General features: G+C 43.4%; 1 protein-coding gene across 1 annotated transcript in view; it reads left to right on the top strand.

Moving 5' to 3' along the window:
• Positions 1-7,331: 7,331 nt before the first annotated feature.
• Positions 7,332-17,074, top strand: part of LOC118228313 (neural cell adhesion molecule 1-like) — an 88,891-nt gene continuing 79,148 nt past the window's right edge. The window contains exons 1-4 of the mRNA XM_035419762.1: positions 7,332-7,761; positions 10,144-10,215; positions 10,694-10,891; positions 14,166-14,288. Of these exons, the coding sequence (XP_035275653.1) occupies positions 7,683-7,761; positions 10,144-10,215; positions 10,694-10,891; positions 14,166-14,288 (472 nt within the window). The 5' untranslated portion in view covers positions 7,332-7,682. The remainder of the gene's footprint in view (positions 7,762-10,143; positions 10,216-10,693; positions 10,892-14,165; positions 14,289-17,074) is intronic.

Here is a 17,074-nt window from a genome sequence, read left to right as displayed (position 1 = left end):
TAAGACTTACGTAGGGAACATCAGTGTAACTCTCAAGAAGACAAGAATGCAATACTCAGCCCCAAGATGGACTCTTTCCTTCCAGGGCAGTGATATTTGTATTACTTCAGTGGGCTGTGCATTGTAAGAAGCCGGCTGACAGTTTTGCCGCCCCTCCCAAAACGAAAAACAGCAATTTTGTGAAACATCATGATTTTGGTTTCTTTACCTGTCACATTGGTTCGAGATTTGGCCCTGGCAGCATTTAGCCGAGGTGCTTATCCAGAGCGACTTACATTTACATTTTTACGCAGCTTTTACATTGCATCCATTTACACAGATGGATGTATCTGGAAGAAATGCAGGTTAAGCACCTTGCTCAGGTGTACAAAGAGGGTGTCCAGCGTGGGAATCGAGCCTGTGACCGTTTTAAGACAATCTCCTTGCACACTATAGTACATCACCCCCCCCCCCCCCCCCCCCCCCCCAACCCCGTAGGTCATAGGTCAGCAACATTCATCATTTGGACCCTGCAGTTCCACGCACTTCAAATGGTTCATACATTTATTTATTTATTTATTTTTTAACAGACATGTTCTTTTGAAATGCATAAGAAATACTAAACATCAAAAACCATACATAGAAATACTTTTCCTCCTTTTTTGTGTTACTTGTCTGTTCTTCTATCTATTGTAGAATTGTTTTTGCCCTATAAAGTATCTTTGAGTTTGATAAGGGTATTACTTCAAAGATTACAAATCATATATCATACAGCCTTACTTCGTGGGTGAGGACGTCAAAAGTGCAACATAAATTAGGTAACTGACGGAGTTCTCAAATACATTCACTCCCGAGCTTAACAGTTTCTCTCTTTACTGCATTTTTAGAATTATTTTTTTTTCATCAGAATTTACGGTCACAGGAAGAAGGCCTGAAGAAACTGCAGAACAGGCGCTGGCCAAGTGCTGCTTCAAAGTCCACCGACAAGGTCCAAGAACAACATATCAGAACAATATGAGAAATATGAGAATATGAGGAAAAAATAACATATCCATAACTGCTTTCTGAGGAGACAGATTTCAGTGTGTGCGTGTGTGTGTGAATGCACTTGCTTATATAAGTGTGTGAGCAAGTTTGTGTAGGTGTGCGATTGTATGTATGTGCGTACGAGTGTATGTGCATGTGTTTATGTGTCTGTGTGCTTGCTTGTATAAATGTGTGTACGTGTTTGTGTGTGTATGATTGTGTGTGTGTACATGTGTGTGCTTGCTTGTATAGGTGTGTGTGTGTGTGTGCTTGTTTGTGTAGGTGTGTGTGCGACTTTGTGTGTGTGCAGTTGAATGTGTGTGTGCGCGTGTGCGTGTGTGTGTGTATGCACGTGCATGCGTGCGTGCGTGTGTGAATGTGTATTGTGTGTATGTGCTTGCAACAATAGAAACTTTCCCCAGCATCTATTTCTGTCTTCTCCCCGTCCCGTCCTGGTTTGTCCACCTTTATTCGCTCTGCTAGATATCTGGCTCTCTTTCCTTCCTTTGTACTGTATAAATATCTTCGTTTCTAAATAAAAACTTACGCTGTTCAATCTGAGCCAAAAACCTGAGGTAAAGGGAGACGGCTGTCTTTGGTAGAGGAGACAGGCATCTTCTTCACTAAAAGTTACGTAATTGTTTGCTTTTGTCTGAGTGGGAGAAAGATGTCTGCCTCTTAATCCTGTTGCCAATTTCTAAACAAATTCTGAAATTATGTTTCTAAACGAAAGGTCAGTTGCTATTTTAAAATTAACCTGAAGTTTTATTGCTATATTATAAAAGAATTAGCCCTAGAATTTTAGATAAAATTGGTTGCCTTGCGTGATTGGCTTCACATATGTTGCCAGAATGGGTTCAGTCATCCTTTCAGACACCAAATGTTCAGCTATTTATTACTCTCAACTTGCCATAGTTTGGACTCTTCCATGAAAGTGAAAATCTAACTCTTTAAGCCTTTTTGTTTAAAAGGGAGGCACTTTAGATTCGCTATTTTCAGAGAGGTTTTGTCTGGGAATGTTTTGCATTTCATTCTGTTGTGATACTCGGGCAGGAGGAGAGAATCTCAAGATTTCGGAAATATTTGCTGAATTCGCAGGCATTGCAAACAAAGGGTTACAGTGTTTAATTCAGTTTAATCATTTTCAAAAATATTTTAAAATGAAATTTCAAAAAGATATTCTGTTGTGACAATGTTCAAGGAATCTTTGTATATGCACTATTTGTGCGTTTAGAGAAAATTTGACCTTTCAGTCATTTTTTTCCCTAACGTAGAGGACCCTCTGGTTTATTGATGATCAAGGGAAATAATTGAAAACCGGTTGAGGCCAATAATCAGTTAATCGATTTCCAGCAACCGCTAGGTAACTAGGTAACGTGAAAATATGGTCCAGCCGTGTCCCACCCCCTAATCTGTTCTAGTTAAGGACAATAAGCAGGTTGGGGCGGGGGCGGGGGCGGGTGTGGATGGGCGCAAAGGGAGCGGAGGCATCGCCTTAAATCTCCCGAGAGCCTTCTTGACGTCTGTCCCCACTTCCTGCAGTGTCTGCCTGCATCCGGGTCTGCTGTGTACATGACTGCGAGTGTGTGCTCTGCGTGGGGCCTGGAAACAGCTCCCTATTGTTCTCCTGCCCATTGTTTGTTTATCGGTGGGCGTCGAGGACACAGCGCGGCTCCCTGGCGCTTCTTTTTGGAGCTGCCGTCTTGGGAGAATCCTTAAAAAAAAAAAAAAAAAAAATTTTAAACGTCATTTGCTGCGGGGAATACGTGCCACAGTTCGCCTCGTCCGGAAGGGGCGGCACTAGAAACTCCGCGTAACTCTGGTTCAGAGATCCTGCGGTATTCCTTTCAACGCCACACGATCTCACTCCGGGTCTGCGTGGTTTTTCTTCCAGACAGACGTTTGGGAGGTAATAATAAGTGATATTAAATGGGTGGCAGCAGCAGTTAATCCAGGGAGTGTTGCATGACCCCATTCCTGTATTATCCAGCTGACCGGAGTGTAAACTTATTTTCATGAAAATGTGTCTCGTCTTGTTCTATATCGGTGGTAACCACCCCTGTTCCTGGAGATACACCGTTCCGTAGGTTTTCACTCCAACCCTAACAAAGTAGGCTACACGTAATTCAACAGCTAGACACCTTGTTGTGTTGCTAATTAGTAGGCCTAGAGTCAGGTGCCAAATCAGTCTTGAACGTGCCATTATGGTAGATCTCCTGGAACACGGTTGGTTACCAGTGTTTTAGATCAATCAATGTTCATCAAGTGAACATGTACAGCGCATTTGGATGCTGACGTTGTATCGGCGTCAATGGTGCCTGTGGTCGCCCCTTTTAAACAAACCAAAAATAAACTACAAACTGTAAACCATTACCACATAACAAATCTTTAAATTTAACAATAGCTTCCCTGCGCATATACAATGACACAGTTTTGAATATATTCACATATAACAGAATTATGAAAGTTATCCATTCACGCACACAATGTAAAACCACTGAGAATAAATGCCTGTGCGCTTCACAGCATCCAAGTGCAGAGAGTGCACTTTGTAAACGGGAATGGGTTGATCTGGAAAATAGTTTTGGTAGAAAACTGGCAATAACAAAATAAACTTAAAAAACAGACAAATGAGTAAGCACTCAAAAAAGGCAGCATCCAACTACTTTTTCTGTCGTTTGAGAGACAACCCGAAAGCCAGGGATCAAGAAAAGAGCAAAGGGGAAGAAAACAGCGAAGCAGTTCGGGTAGAGAAGGCGATGGGTGGCATGGGGAGGAAGAGAAATCGCAGAAGACGTAATGTTTCCTCCCTTTTTGCCGACTTTAAAAAGTGCACGCTCCCCCATAATGAGCCGAAATGAGTCCGCGTTGATAATCGCTTGGATAGCCGGCCCCTGCGGACTGCCCGGGCCCCCCTCGCGCCGCACCAAACGCTTTTTACGGAGCCCTGCGATTGATAAGCTATCAGCGACGAGGTGCTGGGAAGGGCCGCCTAGCGCGAGCTCATTAGCTGATACGGGCAGAGGTGTGGTGGGCCGTCGGAGAACACAAAGCGGCGCAGGGCGCGTGCTTGCCGGCGGCCCAGGAGAAATGGTCGGCGGGGACTGGAGTTGGTTGGCAGCCAGCTTCTCTACGATGTCCCGGGACCCTACCCACCCACGACTGTCCCTTTGTCTGCCCTCGCCAAAGAGTAATCGACCCCGTTCTTATTTTAACAATTTTGAGTGAGAAATAGACTAAAAACTGCTTAATAATTAATAGCTGCTGCATTCTTTAAAAGTCCACACTCAGCATGTTTCGGTTACAATAGAGCTGAAGATTGGAGTGCTTAGACACACTGTTTTCAACGATTATACGATTTTTACGTGCTGATGGCCACGAATATGTAGGCTACTGTAGCATTTCAGGCCTCGCGCACCTTACACGAGGATGCAACGACAGCGCCCAACCTGGGAATCAAATTTATGTGGAGTTACAAGCGCATTTCCCGATCCATTAAATTAGGCTAGCAATGACAGTTTCTGTTCGCAGCCTTTTTTGGCAAGCTATTAACAAGTAGGCTACTTAACTTGTGGCAGAATAACAAAAGATAGGCTAATGACCACGGCATTAGCATCCTGCTGCGTTCCACTCAACATTTCCGTCCTTTTCCCCTTTGACGCACACAGTTTGGCGATTCGTGGCGATTGCGTTCTTGGGTGGTAATGCGCGTAGTTCCCACACTGCCTCATATGTTTCATGATTTAAATAAAAAAAATAAAAAACTCATTTGTAAAGAAATAAAATATTTAACCAGAGCGCTTTCTGGATTTAAGAAATATTAACCTTTGCGTTGTCTTTTGTGTAAACATTTTCATGTGTTTAACAGCAGTGGAAATCCCATTAAATTAAATTTTCTTCTGGATGACATTTGACTACTTTTTCTAGAGTAACTCTACCATTAAAAAAAGTTAAATAATGCCATTTTCTGCATCTTTATACAAGTGATAGTCATCATCATGGAAAAACGATGGTCGTATGAGTCTTTTTTAACCTTGCAGATATGACATAATTTTTCATTTATAATCAAAATCACGCACCACACATTTATTTCAGAAAAAAAAACGAGTGGCGTAGACTGAAGAAATAAAGTCTCTCTGGACAGTGAAAAAGATGAACAATTATTCACCAATTGTTTAATATAATGACAGGTTGTTTCTACATGAGAGCTATAGATTTCGAGTTTAACAGGGGGTCTGGGGGGGGGGGGGGGGGCAGGTATAAAATGGCTTCTTTTTTTGAAAAACCAAAAAAAGAAAATAATTTTTTAAAAATAAAAAATACAGACAGCCTTATATAAAAAGTGTTCGTCAGGCTCTGTTTCCACAATGACTCCTAGAAGGAGCAGAACAGTGGCAGAGCCTTTTGTCCAGGAGTGAACGTCACGTCTGCGTCCTTCTTGAATGACCTGGATCTGTATATGAACTAAAAACATTACACTCTGACCACGCGCTCTCAGCGATGCATAAATTAAAAGGATTCATCTTTCTTTTCTTTTTTTAAATTAATAAATAAAACCTGTGAGTATGTGGGGCCCCACTCGAGATCATAAAAACGTGCCCCCAAAAGTATTAATAAAAATGATGATTTTTTTTTTTTTTTAAACCACACGGGAGCTGCTTCACTACACCTGGGCACTAGGCGGTTGCCTGTACGGCCGAATGAACGAACCGGCTCTGGAGAGAGGATTAGCCGCGTAACAAACTGAACTCGCAGAACTCGTACGCCTACTAAACTGTTGGGCACTGTGAGATGTTACGTTTAATTTATATCCCGGAAAATAATTTCAGGTTGGAGCTAGCCGCTTTCATTTTTGGCCACCTTGGCCAAAGGTTACGCAGACTTTCCATGTCTCCATCACCCTGTTTCAGAACGGCAGCCTTGCACACACGTTTCAGACCAACAGTTCCGTTTCGGGCGGGAAAAGTAGGAATTAACAACGCTGCCACTTCTTTCTCTTCTCATCCTCACTCCTTTCATTTAACTGATCCCGCTCGTTCTTTTCTGAGCAAGCCGAGCAATTTTGAGCCGTCGGCCCCTCGTTTTCAGCTTGAACGGCCGCTTTTTCACTCAAACCGATTCCTTTGTTTAACCCGGGGGCAGAAAGCCGTTGATCTCAATCATTAAACTCCCCTTGAATTCTTTCATGAAAAAAAAAAATGTTTTAGTCTATTATTGCAACAGGATTAAAAATAAATATACAGGCTGTCATTCACTTCATACGTTTTCAGTTGGTACATGATGTGTTGGTATATTTTGGTTAAAATATTCCCATTTAATATAAATTCTGTCCAATTACAAGCCTGCACTTTGCATTCTTCCATCTCGTATACAGTGCACTTTAGCACTTTTGCATTGTCAGCATCAGCAGAAATGTAACCCTCCGCAGACACAATGGATTCTCCTATCAGAGGAAATATATAATTCAACATTCCTGTTTTTTTTTAATTTATTCTTTTTTTTTTTTACATTTTATTTTATTTTTTTTTTGTTCAGTGAAAAAATCCCATGCGAAAGTAAACTAATTTAGTTGAAGTTCAACTCCAAAACTAAATTGTTGATTTGTGAGTTCTATTAGTATTTTTTCTATTGTTAGTATTTTTCTGCTCATGATAAGGTTGAAGTTTTACGTTTCGATATGAATTTCTCATGGTAGCTGGCACCCGTGCAAATTACCACCACGATTTCCTCTTTGTTCCTGCAAATTTTCATATAAGCTACTCCCATTAATTATCGTATATGTAATTCTTTCCACCCCTGAAAATTCTGTAGCCTTAGTCGCATTAAATTTGATGCTTTTTAATTATTTGGAGTACGCTTATTGGGAGAGAGAACTTCAACAATACGGCTATTTTTTCCCTAGTCTCTCGAGACACCGACTGTTCAATGACTAATTGTGTCTTTGCACGCAGCTATCATCACAGGTGAGTCAAACAATAGATACTACATACTACACGTCATCAAGTGAACCCCCCCCCCCCCCCCCCCCACACACACACACACACACACACACCTTTTTCGTCATCATTGCACAATATTTAATAATCGCACGATAAACTGCCAATAATGGCACTATCACGGTTTATTACTGTAAGTTTATTTTAAAGGGACAGAGAAGGGCAACTTCATAAATCACAGGCCTAAATGACTAGCCTCATTTTGGAACATATGTCCCTAGGCAGGTGGAAATAGTGGAAACTGATTTTGTTTTTATTTTATTTTTAAAAATGTATCCAAAATATCAGGACTTTTACAGAATACATTTTACTGCATCGAGTGAACGTGTTCTTCAATAGGAACAATGATCGTGCGATAAGAATATGGTCTTCCAAGTCCGGAGGGAGCTCCAGGATCCTTTCATCCGGTGCTCGTGGGGTGGGATTGCAGGGGGCGCGGTGGCGCCTGCGAGGGACGGGTATTTTTATTCATCTTTCCCGGTGATGGATTTGAACCGAAAACTTCAGGGGGAGGGAGGGGGATTTGCGGTGGACGTGCAAAGATTTTGGAGATTGTGGGGTTCCTGTCTACTCCACTTTCTGCCTATAAAACGGCAGGGAGCATGCCGTTACCCAGTTATCTCGTGAGGAAGTTTGTTCGCTACAGGTGTCACGGACTTAAACCATCGCATTGACGCTCCAATGGCTGGAGTACGACTAGGGTTTAACTTCGGTGTTTTATTATTGTTGCAGCTGCCATTATCGGTTACAAGTGTGACAGGTAAATATAAACATTATTTAAATTTTTTTTGTTCTGTATTCCGATACTTTTTATTTAAGAATCAAATCAAAGGGGGTGGGGGTAATTTGAAAGCATTCGCTATTTAATTTTTGGCTGGACCGCAACAGCGGGGCCAGCCCTGTAAACGCAAATGTCTGTGACAGTCAGCCAGTGATGAAGTTACACCGCGCATGTCTGTGACTGAGTGATGGAGTTACACCATTGGTCGGCCGGTTCGGTCCAGCCGTGTATTAGGTTTTGACCTGGTCTTGTTTTAACAGAGGTTAAACGACATTTCATTTATGTTCGCATGTTTTATTCCCACAACATCGTCGCAATGGAATGAGATTATAATGAATTAAGGACGAGGTTTAGCATTTACTAGTTACCGTTAAGATTTCTTAGATTTCATATGTCTGGTGCTTCTGTGACCTGTATGTGCAATGTAGAATTTTATATTTCGTATTAGGAAATAGCCTATTGGTTCTCTCAAGAATCAACCTATTATTGCTGACTCAACACAGTGACACGCTGAGCTTAATGCGGTAATAGCTTTGAAAAGGGTAGTCTAGAAAAATAGTTGTTCCATATTAACGTGTCACTGTGATGAGCAACAGGCCTATACGCCTCTGTTCTTTAGCGATCCTTAACGTGATGAGGTCGAATAAATGAAATCGAGATTTCTACGAAATGAGCGATGTGCGTCATATTAATTTGACGCTTCTTACTGCCAACGTAAACCATAGTAGCAGATTCAAATGATTCAAGGAGTAAGAGTAGGTCGAACGATTCCCTTGAATGAAGTCGTTGTTTTTGGTCTGGATATCATATAGAACATATGGATATAGTGGTGGATTTAGTCACTGGCAGTAATAGATGGCTTCCCTTCAGAAATGATAGACCAGATCAGATGGTGGAGTACACCGTTGCCAGATTATAGTTACACTGGCAGACACACTGTTGAGGATGCAGATTGGATGGGGATGGGTCTATTGTTTGGTACTGATGTTTGGAATGTGAAATGTGAGAAGTTTAAAGCAATGCTGTGGCTTTGGGAATGTCAAAGGTGGAAATGTCATCACTGTCAACTTGAATATTTATCTTTAATCCCATTGTAAAAATATATTAAAATGTTCATACTGATGATACTGGTATGATCGTGCATTGCTATTCTGTATTATTTGTTTTAGTTGTATTATTTATCAGGGCATTGAAATAATGTCTTTATATTGTGTGGTTATTGTGTGTTTAAAGCTCATGTTTGTGATGCCTGGTTAACCCTATTGCACAGGAATATGTACGTAACGCCTCATAGACCAAACCAAAATACAGTCCTTTGGCTATGAGCTGAACATAATCTCTGTCCTGCTCTCTCTCTCTCTCTCTCTCTCTCTCTATCTCCCCCCTTTTCTTTCTCTCCCTCCCTCCCTCTCTCTCAAATTCAAATTCAAATTCAAATGCTTTATTGGCATGACATATTTAAAAATACATACTGCCAAAGCGTAGTGACAACAGCAATCAACTACAGTAAGAATATATAATCAAAAGGAAAAAAGACAAGCAGCTCTCTCTCTCTCTCTCCCTCCCTCCCTCTCTCTCTCTATCTCTCTCCCTCCCTCCCTCCCTCCCTCCCTCCCTCCCTCTCGCTCTCTCTCTCTCTCTCTCTCACATTGAAGGCCAACTCCAGCCTCAATGCAGGAAGAACTCGAGTGTCATTCAGGAAAGCAGCCCTCTGCCAAAAACTAAGAACAAAGCCCCAGAGAGCCATTTATACTAAAATAAAGCTGATGTGCATGCATGCACACACATACGCACGCGCACGCGCACACACACGCACGCGCACACATACACACACGCACACGCACACACACGCACGCGCACACGTGCAGACACATGCACACACACACACACACACACATACACACATGACTAGACTCATAATTTGTGATGGATCCATAATGGATGTTTTGTTTGTATTAAAACCTGGACCTTGTCTCTGATGAGCTTTCATCAATGTGCACAAATGCTGTATCAGTCCATCTCTTACTGATCCTTATCTGTCTGATATTATTATTTACTCTGGACAGGTTGAATATTGAAGTCAAAAATACATGCAATACTCTAGGAGGCTTCATTGTGCTCCCATGCATTTATGGAAAAAATGTTAAGTTTGAGTTTTCTAGAGAGTGATGTCTGTTTTTCTCAACTATTTTCTGAGGATTCAGTACCCAATTACTAACAAATAGGCTTCAGTTGAGGACATTTTATTCCCTATTGAACATTGAAGGGGGAATGTACCACGGAACACCAGCTGGTGCTTTGTTTATTAGCTGCAATAAAATTAAAATAAAAATACGCTCTCTTTTTGTGTTTACTTCCCAGCGGCTAAAGTTGAAATTATTTCCAGTGCCCAAGACATAGAGGTGGGAGTGAGACACCTGCTTCTCTGCAAAGGTTTGTGCACGTCTCTGAGATTCTCTTTGTGAGTGGAAGACAAAGCTCTTCCTGACATGAGGCTATGAATTCAACTGCAGTTTCTCTCTGGTATTCCAATGTTGATGTCTGTTTTCTGGCGCATTTATGTGAATAATTTTGCGCACAGCAACAATGAACTGACCAGACAGAGGTGACGACTGTGCGTGTGCCTGACGTGTCCGTGCGTGTGCCCGTGTGTGAACGTTTGTGTGTGCGGGTGACTTTGGACTCATCTCATACTGCGATAAAAAGAGAAACCAGTAACCATAATGCATGTTTGTTTGCATCGCCTGTGCCCTCTAGGGCAGCTCTGCGTATGCATATTACTTAACATACTGCATATTGTTTAGTTTGGCAGAGTGTGAGGCCTAGCACTGCAGCGTTTCTCATTAAACGTTCAGACTGCATTGGCACTCTCAGCATAACACTTCCTTGTTTGCGGTTATCTGCTCTGCAGCTGGTGCCGATGGGAGGATGACGTGGCATAAGGACGGGGAGGATGTAGACAAGGACCAGGTAGTGGTGGAAAACGTCGACGAGACTTCGTCGAAACTGATCATCGAGACAGCCAGGATCGAAGATTCCGGGCTTTACTCCTGTAACGTCGAATTTGATAGCGGTGCCGGGAAAGCCACTTACCAGCTCTTTGTCTACCGTAAGACAGCTCTCATCTGGTCCCTGCCACCTATCCCTAAACTGAACATTTTTAATGCAAAGCACCTCATGGACCTGGCTTACAACTCACCCACTCACTATCACACTCACTCACTCACGCACTCACTCACACACTCACCTACACTCACTCACTCACGTACACTCACTCACTCACACACACACACACACACACTCACTCACTCATTCACCCACTCACACACACACACTCACTCACTCACTCACATACACTCACTCACACACACACACACACACTCACTCACTCACCCACACACATACACTCATTCACTCATTCACCCACTCACACACACACACTCACTCACTCACATACACTCACTCACTCACTCACTCACTCACTCATACACACACTCACTCACTCACTCACCCACCCACACACACACACACACACATTCACTCACTCACTCACACACTCACACACACACTCACTCACACACGTGCACACACTCACTCACCCACCCACTCACTCACACACACACTCACTCACTCACTCACTCACTCTCACACTCACACACACACACACTCACTCACTCACACACACACACTCACTCACACACGCAAACACTCACTCACTCACACACGCACACACTCAGTCACTCACATAATCAATCACTAACACATTCTCTCATTCACACATGCACACACTCACTCATTCACTCACTCACTTTTACACATGTGCAGTCAATCACTCACTCAAGTTTAATAGGTTGAAGAGTCTCCACAAGGAGGAGCTACAGTATTAGCAATCAAGCTCATGTATCTGAAATTGTTGAGATTTCACATCAATGACACTGCGTCCTTGTTTCTCTTCGGAGGACATGTAAAGGGAACATTACTGACATTCATAATTGTTTTTTTTTTTACTTTCATTGACACAGCTGTCAATGCAACCTATCTATAGACGCTTTCGACGGTAACAACATAAACAAACGTTACTGCGCATGTGCGTTGTTCTGGCCCTAGCTTAACTTCCGGCAGACTACCGCAAACAATCAATAACAACGGAGTCCCTTTAGACTATTTCTGATAACAAGCAAAATAAATAACAAGTAAATTATGTTAGCTAGCTAGTTAAAACTATGTCAAGCCAGTATTATTTGGGGTTACCAGTCGAAGAAAAGAACCATTACTTGGCCAAACTCAAATGCGATAACGTTACACTACTAGAAAAACAAGCGACAGAAACAGATAACTGTTGACAGTATTGCACCTTGCGGAACATCATACATTCCTTGCATAATCCATAACTATTCTGGTTACATGCACATTCTTGTGTAAAAAGTGCACTCTTTCTATTACATTGCTGAAAAACGATGATTACATGAGACACAAAATGGGGCTAGTGCTGGGCAGCATGTGTAGCCAATGCAATTACTATAGGTATTTATTTGTATAGCATGCATTGATGGAAAAACATCGTGGCTCTAATAGTTTGGGTCATCTTGCTAGGTTAACGCAACAAAAATGATCAGGCAATGCAACACTGTCAAGTCATTGGAAACAGGTATCAAAACGTTCGTTCAAAACGTAGCTACAGCGTATCAACTACTAGCATTGATCTAACGTTTCTGTGTATAATTTATACAATGTTAGCTACGTTTAGCTAGCTAGCTAGCTACAATTAATTTAGTTAGCTAATTGTTCATAACTATTGAAGGCTTGTTACTGGTCAGCTAGCTATTAGCTATCGCTTATCATGAGTTTGTTACCTGAAACAAAGTCAGTGCTACAATGAGAGCACCTATTCGACCACCTTCGTTCGACAGACAGGAAAACGTAAACTGATTTGCGACTATACACGAAATAGGTGAAATATCGGTAACAACCTGTACCTAGTTAAGTAGGAAAAATGTCCTTGTTATCCTCCCGTGGTTATTTTTTCAACACTTTCACGATTTTTTTTCTGTGCCGGCAAATAAGTCAGAGGTGGTCCAGCGCTAGCTTTTAGTTGCTAAAGGGGACGTGTATCCACAACCCTATATAAATTAATGGAACTTAAAATAAATTTGCTAGCATACTGTATAAGTGTCCTGTCTTGCGTATTTGAGGTTAATATGAGAAAGGGTGATCCCTATCAGCACGTCTAGGAATCCGTACATATTCACTGTTGTCACTCAAGTCGCAGGACGCAAAATAGCCGTTAGGAAAGCAGTTTGAATGTATGAAGCAACATCTGCGCCATTGGCTTTAATGGGTCACGATGAGATAATTACGAGCGTGTTGCTTGTCTTAAAGTTGATATAGTAAATAAGGCTGTATTAGTATTAGTAAATGTGTATGTATGAAGTTGATTTATTTATTTATACAGTTTATTATGTGTATTTTTACAGGACTTACATTTGAATAGGTAATGATGTCCAGTTATACGAAGTAACGGGCACGCACCAGCTACAATAATCGCAGGGATTCCATCAATTCGTTTCACAATTCCCAAGTGGGGTTACAAAGTTAAATAATGTATTTTTACAAATTTTCAAAATGGCATTTGTTCCAAGTTGCACCACACAGCACAACAACCTGAGCCCAACGTCAGTCTGCTCATCAGTTTAACTTTCACTCCGTTTGTAATCGGTGCCATATTAGCCAGTAAACACAAACCGAATAATAAACAAACACAGACCGGAAGTTAACTTAGGGCCAAGCGCATAACCTTGGCAACGCGCGTGCCTCCGATGAAAGCGTCTATAGAGGCGGATATTTATTGGTGCAGCTGATGTTAAGCACCTTGCTCAAGGCCACACGTTTGAATCAGACAATTAAACCTAGTTTCCTAACCATTATGCTACACTTCTGCAACACTATTATGTAACCTACTGTTAGTTGTGAGTTGAAAATGGCTCTTAGTTCTAGGAAAAATATGACCTTGTATGTCAACAGCTTCTAATCTCTTTACACCATCTCCCCTTGTTTATGTGACCGATTTGTTTTGGCAGGCACATATACAATAAACAATGAAAATGAACGACCCCGACAAATAAATAAAAAATAAAATAATAAGAATAACAGATTAAGCAAAATGAATACTGAGGGAATGATACTGTATAATAGTAACAATAACAGCAGTAATTATGCTCAGATTAATAGCAGAAGCAGTAATAATGTTGGTGACTAACGGAGGGAGTAAGTATTCTTCTTCAGGACCTGCGTTTCTCTCTTTTCTCCCTGTCACACTGCCACCCCCTCTCCAACCCCCCGCCCCCGCCCCCTCCCTTACCTCCCGAACCCTCTCCTTTGTGCAGAGAGGCCAAAGTTCGTCGCCACGCCGACGTACCACGAGTTCCTGGAGGGCCAGGACGCGGTGCTGCCCTGCGCCGCCGAGGGGCTGCCAGCCGTGGACGTGAAGTGGCGCAGAGCGCCTGAGGGTAGGGGTCTGGACATCGCGGCGGCCGCGTCTGCCGTCCTGTGTGGTATGGGGCCTCCCTTCTCACGTTTCTGCTCCTGGCGCTGTCTGTAGGGGGCGTGCAGAGGTGTCGATGGTGGGCAAACTGGTGAGGGGGAGACTGGCCGAAGGTCGCCGATTCGTCCCGCGTTCGAATCGGGAGATGTTTCCTGTTTCTGCCCCTTAACCCCCGCCCCCCCCCCGCCCTCCCATCGGCGACGGGGATGGGAAACATCTCTGTTGACTGGTATGAGTGCACGTTTTCTGGTTGACAACAAGACCAGATCAGACAGGGCACTGTTTGGGGAGGGAGGGCTCCTTCTGTGGCCACCTAGTGGTGAAGTAAAGGTACTGACGTTACCAACGGGGAGTCGCTCGCTCAGTCAGTGGGAGAGCGAGAGAGGGATATCACGGTCTATGAAACAGTCCTGCCTCTTAATGTGACCACCACCATTGGTGCCCTTGGAGAGAGTGTGGCCTGGATTCAATCACAGCTTATTCTTAACTTTGACCTACGATTACAAGAGCGTTAGTCTGACCAGGTCGTCATGGCGATGGATGAATTCGCCAAATTGCGTTAAAGAAGGAAAGAAAAACATTGCCCTTGCTTGTCATTTCTGAGCTGAGTTCAGAACGGATGTTGATTGGGTCCACGCCTGTGTGCTTCTCAAAGCTTAATTTTGCATTAAAAGCGAGTGCGAGGATGGTTTGACGGTGGTGCTAACGCGCTACTCTGCCGTGTCACGCGACCCTCTGCAGAGCGAATCAGCGTGCTGCCGAACAACAGCCTGACGATCGCCAAAATCGAGCGCAAGCATCGCGGCACCTACGTCTGCGAAGCCTCCATCCGCGACCGGCCTGTTTCCGAGCAGCTCCGCATTTCTGTCGTGGTCAACGGTAAGGTGCACAGAGTGGCCCGAAACCACGTTTCTTAATAAAAAATCAATTATGTTTGCAATACAGCACAATTGCATTACAGTCAGAATTTGGTGGGTTATTCCCAGGTGTGCTTGCTAGTCATTTTTTCATCCCATGTTATAACAATTGAACGACAGAACTCCACAGGACATGCAGGGCAAGCCATTTTGGCTCAAATATGGGATGTTCCAGTTAGCGCGGGGATTCAGCTCCTCCCTCTTTTGTGACGATCCATTCCCCCTCACTTTCACATTCACTGTGCTTGTCCTTCCAGCACCCCCGACTGCTGAAATCCACGAGAAGAAGAAAAATGTCCTGGCAGGACCCAGAACCAACGTGTCCATATCCTGCCTGGTCAATGGATTTCCCACCCCAAATATCTCCTGGACCAGGTGACTATGCTGAACCTACCTAAGCAGCCGCCGTCGGCGAAGCGTCACTAATGCTGATACTGTGGGATGCTGGCTGACTCAGCAAACTGTGTGCAACTCAGAGGTTCCAGGTTGGATTGCTACACAGAGCTTTGCGGTTGTATCCTTGGGCAAGGCCTATATTGGGCTGCTGGGTGGCGCATCCTGTTAAGGCACTGTTGTAGAGCACAGGTGAGCCCCCAGGTCCAGGATTGAATGAGGCATGATTGAATTGGATGAGGTGTTATGAGCCGTTAAACTCATTCAGGGTCAGGGAGAGTTCAGTCAGTCAGGATTTGGGTCTCGTTGCTCTCTAGCGACCCCTCCTGGCTGATCGGATGCTTGCGGCCTGCTTGCAGAAGCTGTGCGTGAAGTGTGTCCCTCCAACTCGTGTCTGTGCAAGCTGAGCTTGGGGGTTGCATTGTGAAAAGACGCAGCTGATGACATCACAAGATTTGGACGAGAGTGATTTTTTATTTAGACTTTCCTGCATCCGCTGTGGAGATTGCAACATGTACATGATTGAGCATTCCAAATTAGGGATAAAATGGCGTGAAAGATATAAAAAAATGTAATGTAAAAAATGTAAATGTTTAAGCCACACTGCAAAAAAAGTTGATCTCAACAAGTATTTTAGTCTTATATTTAGACTTAAAATCTTATTTCTATGACTGCTGAATAATAACTCTTGCCAATGAGGCGAGACAGTTTGACTCATTTCAAGAAAATTTCAAGGGTAAGAAAATTTCACTTGTCAAGCAAGCCTTAACTTAAGCTAGTATTTTCTACTTGAGAAAAAAAAGAAAAAGATTTTAAGTCTGAAACACAATGTTAAGTCGGACGTATTTTGCAGTGTACATAAGTGAAAATGTGAATCGTGATGTGAATGTGTGAATGTAAAGGCCGATCTGTGTGTTTTTATGCACGCGTGACCGGGGGCATGTGTAATTCGCCGTGGCGCCTAGCTTCGCCGTGTTTACGTGTCCGTCTACGTCTCAGCGCGGCGTTAATGTAGCGTGCCGTCCTGCGTCCCGCAGACAATCCTCCTGCTTCCTGTCCGTCTCCCCTCGGTATCTGTCTGCGCTTAATGTGCCGTAGAGCCAAAATGGCTTCCATTTACTCGCTACCCCCTCCCCCTCCCCCTGGCTCAGAGTTCATCGTGTCCCCGTTCCCTCCGCAGCCCCCCGCTGTCGGACGCCACCCGCTACCGGTATAATTCGGACAAGAGCGAGCTGACCATTCCCTCGGTGGTCCGGAGTGACTTCGGCGAGTACACGTGCGTCGCCAAAAACAAGATCGGAGAGACCCGGGCCAGCTTCACGCTCGACGTCACGGGTACAGCTCTTTGGGGAAAAGTCCCTTTATTTTATTTTTATTTGTGCGAAAGGTTTTTCTTAGTATTTTTGGGGGGTTTTTTTGCAAATGATTTCTCAAACATTTG

The sequence above is a fragment of the Anguilla anguilla genome, chromosome 1, assembly GCF_013347855.1.
Source record: "Anguilla anguilla isolate fAngAng1 chromosome 1, fAngAng1.pri, whole genome shotgun sequence".
Classification (NCBI taxonomy): Eukaryota; Metazoa; Chordata; class Actinopteri; order Anguilliformes; family Anguillidae; genus Anguilla; species Anguilla anguilla.
Note: the sequence above shows the minus strand (reverse complement) of the source record. Positions and strands in the feature narration are given on the sequence as shown.